At 46.0% G+C, this 8,176-nt stretch overlaps 1 protein-coding gene across 1 annotated transcript; it reads left to right on the plus strand.

The window, feature by feature from the left end:
- Window positions 1–5,621: 5,621 nt before the first annotated feature.
- PHALS_09697 (uncharacterized protein) lies at window positions 5,622–6,204 on the plus strand (the record flags this gene model as incomplete). Its single annotated transcript, XM_024724999.1, has 2 exons — window positions 5,622–5,802; window positions 6,080–6,204. The coding sequence occupies 2 exons, from the start codon at window positions 5,622–5,624 to the stop codon at window positions 6,202–6,204; spliced, it is 306 nt and encodes a 101-aa protein (XP_024575820.1).
- Between the last annotated feature and the right edge of the window lie 1,972 nt (window positions 6,205–8,176).

Consider the following 8,176-nt stretch of genomic DNA (forward strand, 5'->3'; position numbering starts at 1 on the left):
CAAGATTTTACTATATATATTTAGTAAAATGTATACATCTAAAATCGGGCGGTTTGGCCGCAGAAAAAAAATAAATAAAAATCATTTTTGAATTTAAACCAAAGAGTTTATTAGCCTAATTCAAGGTACTTACTACTCTTAAAGGTAGCGGATTGCGATCCGCTACACTCGTATTGGTTCTTGTAAAGAACGAAAGCTCGGCGACCTAAATTACGCTCCCTCAAGCGCTAAGTTACGGCAGCACAGCTGCATCTAGGGTCTGGGACCACTAGCGGTTCACTAACGCTTCACTGCTTAAACGCAGCAGTTAGGATCAGCAACAGATGATGTTCAAGACGTTGTTTGAACTACATAAAACGTTTGATATTAATTGGCTCGTAAAACCAAGATGTGGTATGGCTTCTCTATTAGAAGTTCTTTCGGGTTGTCTAGAGTATTACAACCTCTTCATCGCCACGACCGTGAACGGTGCGATGTAGCTCGGTCGCAACTTAGGCTTATGGAAAGCATACACTGTGGGTTATTTGCATTAATAAAGGTGTCTTGTTCGCAGCATATTTGTGTGCCTCTGATATCGACATGATATTGTTTGTTTTGCTCGATTATCATGTCGCGGACCGTGCGCATGGACCGCAATCTCATTGAGATTTTTGTTGCGAAGTATAGCCGGAAAAAATCAGCAAGCCAAATGTGGTCAACAGCCCCTTCCCACTACGACCAAAGATACTTTGTTGTTGTGTCTTAAGTACCCGAGGTTTCCCCAACCATTATTTTTACTTTGCCTCATTTGGAAATGAGGCAAAGCCTGTAGAAATATTGTTGTATTAGCGCAAGCTCAATGAGTGGAAGCGATTTTTTTCAGCACACCAAACTCTTCGCAATCCATACAAGGGTATTCTACATAACACAATACACGCACTCTCTCTAACATCTGTTTGCGAATGTTCAGCAATTGACATATCTAATCTGGTCCTGAACATCTTATAAAGAGCTTGCCAAATCATTGCTGTAAAGCGTGGACCTCAACTTCGTACGATGACCACCGGCGAGCTATGTTGGCGAAACACTTTGTCTAGATGCAGCTTGGCTGTATCATTATCGGTCACATTATTGGCTATAGTGGTAAGATGGGCCAGCTTGCTCAGACTCTTTACAAAAACCACAATAACAGAATTACTGGACGCGTCTTGTAGAAAACCAAAAATATCGCCCGCAGTGATATCTACCAGCACTCTGCCGGACAGACAGGCTGGTTATGTGTGTCGACAGCGTGCGGCAAGGTTTAACCCGCTGTCACGTTCCACGCGTGCGTACATAATTGCTTATTCTAGGGTAGTATATCAAGAGAAATTCGAGGTGGATACCCAGTGGATTACTATGCTCTGTACTTGAGACCCTAATTTTGTGGTACCACTGTACGTTATACGCAGATTGACATTGGAAGAATGCTGGAATACAGGAAGCCTTGGGAACAGGTATAACGCTGCAGGCTTGCAATCAGTGCTTTAATAAAGCAAAAATTTAGTTCCTAACCCTCCCCTCGTTTCCCATCTTTATAGCGCGACATATTATGTGCCTGACTCGTACGCCGAAGGTATCGCCTTATCAATTGGTGACGTCATCATTGTGACATGCGGCAACATACAGGTAGAGTGCTGTAATAGCGCATCAAAAATATTAGGATAGCCGTTCTCCCATTTTCCATTACGTATGTAGTGACGACGTCGCTTTGCACGACGACTTACGATCTGTATCGATCACAAACGGCTTGAAGCCACGGAGGTGCATCATGAACGAGATGATGGTTTACTTCATTGAAAGTAGCTTTTTGTATTTAATCTATTCTGCAGCAATCAGATGGCGAGACTCAAATGCGATCATGCGTATTTGTTCTTTGGTATCTGCTCATCGCAAAACGCAGTCAAAGGCTGTAGCGTCACAGACGACTTCGACGGTGATCTGGATTCAAGAGAGCCAAAATTTAAGCACACAGAAGGCTTTCTTTTCAGTGATGCCTCGATATCCTTCGACATCTCTTCGAATAAAATTGATGAGAAGCCATATCGGACTAGTTTGCACTGCATTGTGAAAGTTGTTGAACAGTTCAGACAGCTTCCACAAGCTTTTAAGTACAGAAGCACTGGACAATTTGCAGTGACTTTTCATCGTCGCGTGATTTGTCCGCAGGCTCTGTTCCCGATGACGCAATCGGAAAATGTTTTTGCCGGTTCCAGATACACACTAGTCTGTGTTGGAAAAAAAGGTTATTTTAGCGCATACATTTGAGCCCTGTTCGCAAGTGGCTCATGTGAGCCTCTACATCCGACTACTTGCGCTCTGTACATCCATGTTAAAAGGTATCGTCGACATAAGGTTGTGCGTAGCCATGATGTGGTTTTAACTACTGCGTCATCAGAAGACGAATGAACATCACTGGTACACTAGACACGTGGCGTAACCAGCCACTCCCAGAGAATCCTGTTTAGATACCTATCGCAGTAAATGGATATCACTGTGTATCATCAGCAGTTGATAGTATCCATAAACATGGTTGCGGGCACTTAAAAGTACATTTGACCTTTCTGTTCTGCAGCGCATTCTATTTGACGTCGGTGTCGGCGCGAGCCAAGTTTACTACATTAGCGTATTATGTGCACACACAACTACCAAGTTGCCGTTTGCCTTTTCGACACATAAAGTCGGCGTCCAGTGGGAGGTTTACTCTCTTTTACAACCCTATTGTGCGTCGCACGGAACAAAGCGCCAATGATATTATACTTTCTCCTGAGTAAAAGCCGTTTCTAAACGACACAATATATGGTTTTTAGAACGGATTCTATCTTATTAAGCACTCCCCTTTCCGGGTTAACATGCGTGAGTCTCTCACCATCACATCGTGAAAGTATGAGAAATATTTCATAGCGTTTCTGGATAACTGTCCCGCTTTTGCACTCACTGCACAGATATTCTCATGAAAAGTGACGAGCTAAGGCCCTCCTATGGCACCAACCATACCCCTTTGGTGATCTTGCCGCCGTGCGACTACATGTACAAATTCCGAAAAGATCATTTTTTTCAGCTTCACAAAACAGTTTTGTCGGAAGAAATAACGGGGGTAGCTTTTATAGACTTATAGCCCCTAAGACCACCCGCGACTCCATTTACGAGTGGAATATTTTTTCGCCATTCACCCTTAATTTCTCACTACTCTCGTGATAGGTTCGTCACAGTAGCGGTGAATAAGTAGTACCGTTACATCGTGACAGGAATGACTCATCCTTCTGAATTCAGGGTCCAGTACCGCTCTACTCGCGACCCACATTCGCTGTTCAGCTCCAACAGCACCCACACTGGAGACGGCAACACACAGTCGCTTCCAATCGCTATCGGTCATGACACAGAAGATGACAGCTTGCAGCTGTCTTATCAGAGCGAACTCTAGATTCAGTAACCCAGTATCTCCAGTTATATTGTACTAGTTTTATATATTTACCAACTGTCGTTCTTTTTAGCTCAATAATGACACTCTCTGAAGATCGCGATGACTGACCGTCTCCTTCCGAGGTCGACATTTCTGTCTGCCACCTCTACTCAAGGTTCCGTTTAAAATCATTGCAATAGATCTCGGCAGTCTCGTGTCCAAAACGGAAGCTATCGCAGCTTCGTGTCTGCACTTACGTGGAAGCCTGACCCTTTATCCCTCCCAGCCGAAAGTGAATAGGGCGTGCGAAACGAAAAAATCCCGTATTACACCAGATAAAACGTATGCGGGTTCCAAAGTCGTTTAGCAGCTAAAAAGATTAAATATTACTCCTTATCATAGTTGAGACTCATCTCTCCTCATTTGGTTATCTCAGCACAAAGTTGCTATCTGCTTTGAATGCAACAGCCGTCGCTTCTTGAAACGCGGTATGATGAACGCGAATGGTTTTGGACTAATCGCTCCCGTTCCAAGATCCATCATGAATATGATAAACATTACCGCCTCTGGAAGAGGGTCAGACACGACTGCGGTTATTAAGGAAATAAACCTCTACCAAAATCGTTTTCCTTGACGGGCAAGCAAGAGCTTCGAATGCACTCAATATGCCTGATTAAAATTGCAAACTTCCGTAGAATCTGTTGCTCTAAATCTATCCACTTTAAAGCGCGCCGTCCTTAAGTTTGAGGCTGCATGCGCGACATTGTGTTGCTCCGCTTGAGGCACGTCCGAGTCCATGGTCATCTCAGCTTTTTTCGCCCGGAGAAAGCGGATTACAGCTGAAAGCTGACATCCAACAACTGCTTTGAAACATCAGCAGTGTCGTGCGACGCGCTCATGGTGCCGGAATGAGAAATTCACGGATTTGAAACGAATAAGTTTATCGTCTCCAAAAGTAACGGCCGATGTATGTAAATTTTCCTGCGTTACCACCAGCCGTAAACGAAAGAGCAGAAGTTACAGCGTGCTTTATGACCCTCTTCTTTTCATTTGGATAACCGTGATTCTAATAGCAAACCTGATGCTACGCCGAGGCTTCATTTGCAAAACCCGCCCATGGTCGGACGAATAACGTTCCTGCTAAAGATTTGTTGTCCTTCTACCGTACAACTTTAACAGTGATGGCGTACAGAATAGCCGAATCATAATTTTGTTGTCTGATGCTGGATGGCTTAAAGATCTACTCTAGCTCTTAGAGTGGTAGGGAAGTAAAGCAGCTTTCGCCACAAGGCTGCCTTTTATATCGTTCAGATTGATTTACCTTTACGGCGTTGACACAGCGACTCATATGACCGAGCTCATTGTGGTGAACCGCAACCATGTCATTCACCCGCACTAAGAGCTCGACTAAAGTACGCAATTTGAACATGTACGCAGCACTCAAATGTAGTAAACAGCACTCTCGCGCGTATTCAGTGTGTTTGCAACCCATAATGTCTGCGGTGATCTTAACTACATGATGGTCCTCGCCCTTAACTCTACCTCTAGAGCAGTTGACAGGCAAGGCTATCACTTACTGATCAATAAATGTCAGACTCCAAAGTCACCGTATTCACCAACTCAGACCAGCGAGTAAGCCTGGTGTCAATCGCCTTGACTACATAATCGTTTCGATCTCGCTTTATCAGCGGTACTCTCACACCTCGGTCAAACGATCGCGTAGTTCTGATTTTTCGTCCTAGAAGTGATGCTGCAAGCAGCCAACCGTGACCAGCGCGTGGCAAGTAGATACAGACGTCTACTAATGAATCGTGGAATTTGCTAACACCCTATTCAGGCGCACAGCATAGGTGACGCAGGGCTTAAAGCTATCCGCGCGCTCCGGTGGTCCCGTATAAAATACCAGGCTGTCAGGTTTGCCCGATCAAGGGAGTTGCAGTAAAATTAACGGCTACTCGCGACGACTATGAGTAATACAGGTCGAACTCAGCTTCCGACGTGATCTGATCGAGATGGAAGCTCCCAGGTTCTATTTTCATACCCTCCGCCCAACTCGTCTAGCCGCGCGCCGATCTGCGCTTCCCACATCCCGAATAGTGACATGGCCACCCTGCATATGTACGCTCAGTACTGTCATAAATAGTTCGAATATACGTCTTCAGTCACAACGCCCACATCGACCGTCCGACTTCGCAGCTGAATGCACAACGATCAGCCGACTGAGGTTGAGTCTCGGACACGAACGACAAGCACATACGCTGAACGAAATCTCCTGGAAGACAAAATCTTTTCTGGCGATCAACAACATGAACCCATTCAAGGCGTCGAAAAAGACAAGATATCCACGAATGCAAACCAGATCGACCCGGATCTCATCGCCGGTTCCACGAAATGGCATTCCTCGAGTAATTTAGTCCAGATAAACCAGTGGTGAATTTTCGCCTGCTTGCTGTTCAATGGGCCATGACAGTACGATTTGGGCAAGTACCAGCTATCTGCCCCATCGCCCTCGACGTCGAAATGTGCACGTTCACGAAGCGCTTGCGTAAGTTGATGCTCGGACTGATTCACTCGGACCAGACCAGATCGTCAAGGAGCGCCCCATTTATCGTTCGCTGCTGACGCTGCACGACCTGTAAGACTTGTGATCGCTCCTAGACCGCCGCTTAGGCGTCAAAGATCGACTTCAAGGAGGTGTAAGACAACGTGTTGTGAAAGAAGTGACGCAGCACGTTGGTACAAGGTGCGCTTCGAGTACAAAGCCTCAGAAATTTGTCCCATAGTGAACAGCTATCTTTTTGACGCGGTCAAATCGTCACGCGGCTAGAACGAGGGCTGCCCGCCCCTACTGCTGCTGTTCATGCTTCGGTCGGGCCGCTCGGCTGCACGATCCGGAAGGAAAACCAATCTCGAGCTTTATATGTACCGCCAGCGACAAGAATGCACTTGGACGGTGACACGACGCCCAACTCGCTTGCTAGCGTTGACCACTGACCTAACGTTTGCAGCGATACTGTATCGCGTCCGACGCGAGGTTCAACTTTTCAATTCCGGCGATCATGACACTCAAGTAAATAAATTCATTCAGACGCTATCAATGACGGAGGTTCTCGTGCTCGACAATCAAGTACATTGCTTCCATCGCTAATATTTACCACACATCCCATCCAAGGCTCTCCATGATGCCATAAAGCTGGTTCTCACCGGCAATGTGGAAATCAGCCGTTTCTGTGTCATGAATCGAGCGGCGGAACTGACATCGAGAATCTATAAAGCTAAGCGAGTAGTCCTCGCCAATTGATCGACCCACACGCACTTAATGTAGCAATCCGCGTCTGGAATTGCGCTTTCCAAACAATGCTCTTTTAAAACTCAGCGAAGGTTACTCAATCGAGTGATCCTGTACACACAACTGTCTCACGATCAAGACCTACCAAACCTTGTCTGGGGCTCAAAGCACAGTTCGGTCGTCTGGAACCTCGCTTTTGGCAATAACACACGACAAGCGACCAGCGACCCTCGTTGAAATAAAGGCTCTTCAGTCTCGACCTTTCACTCACACTGCATTGGGAATGACACATCATCGGCCAACCTTTGGCAACGAACCATAAGCGCAGTATCGTGTTCTATCTTGTGTGGATAATTGCAACTATGAAAACCAGAGCGTATCACTTTTGACCCGATTAGCCAGTAACCAATCGTCGACAAGCATCGTCATCAGCACATCTTTAGCAATCGCGAATGACTGCTACGCTCTTCCGTGTCTCCCCCCAACTTTTATATCCCGACTTACAGCGATGTAATGGCTCAAATGTCTGTAGCATTGTATATTTCTCCCGATCAAAGGAAAATCGCTCTGGACGATTACCGCGACAGAACTCTCCACACTTCGTTTTCGCTGTCGATTTGTGGCATCCTACCATCACTGACAGGTATGGTGAGCATCGCAACGCCATTGTAATGTGAGGATAGCAATAATATTTTTTTGGATTAAAAAAATGGCGGTCGCGCGCCCAGTCGGATCTTGCCCGTTTTCGATCGATCGGTCTTGCTGTGGACGGTGTCGCAGTCAGAAAGTAGTGGTGAACACGAGCGGACATAATGGCGGTGATACCACACCTGCTGTGTCTTTTCGGTGGTGATCGTAAGCTCGTATTCAACATGCAGCGGGGCTGCCGTAGCTTTTCGCTTTGAAGAAGCGTAACTTAGATCACCGACCTTCCGTTCTATACTTAGAACAAGTACGGGTTTCGCGGGTCGCAATCCGCTTACTCCAAGAGTAATCATTGCCTCAACCCAAGGCTAATTAACTCTTCCGTTTAAAATCCAAAACTGACTTTATTTATATTTATCTGCGGCAAAGCCGCCTATTTTTAAATGTATAGATTTTCCTAAATATATAATACATGCATAACTACTGGCTACCTAGCCACATACCGTATCCTTATTTGAGTGCAGCCACACCATGCCCATCTCGTGTGACACACACCCCTGTTACCAGGATACGTGTACCCCCGTTACACTCTCCCCCATTAAGTTTGAGAACATTTACAATTCCAATCGATTATTGCCTCAACAGGGCTCGCGTGTCCGCTAAACACTGCAACTTGGTTCGTTGGAACAAAACGACTTCTGTGATCATTGAGCCCTGTTTCAACGACACTGAAGTCTCCAAGTCCCGCTGGTTCTGACAGCGAACACGGGCAGAGACCAACTTCGTCTCCCGCACGCGGTGCAATGTCGGACAGTGCGTCC

This window comes from Plasmopara halstedii, assembly GCF_900000015.1.
Source record: "Plasmopara halstedii genome assembly, contig: Scaffold_430, whole genome shotgun sequence".
Taxonomy (NCBI): domain Eukaryota; phylum Oomycota; class Peronosporomycetes; order Peronosporales; family Peronosporaceae; genus Plasmopara; species Plasmopara halstedii.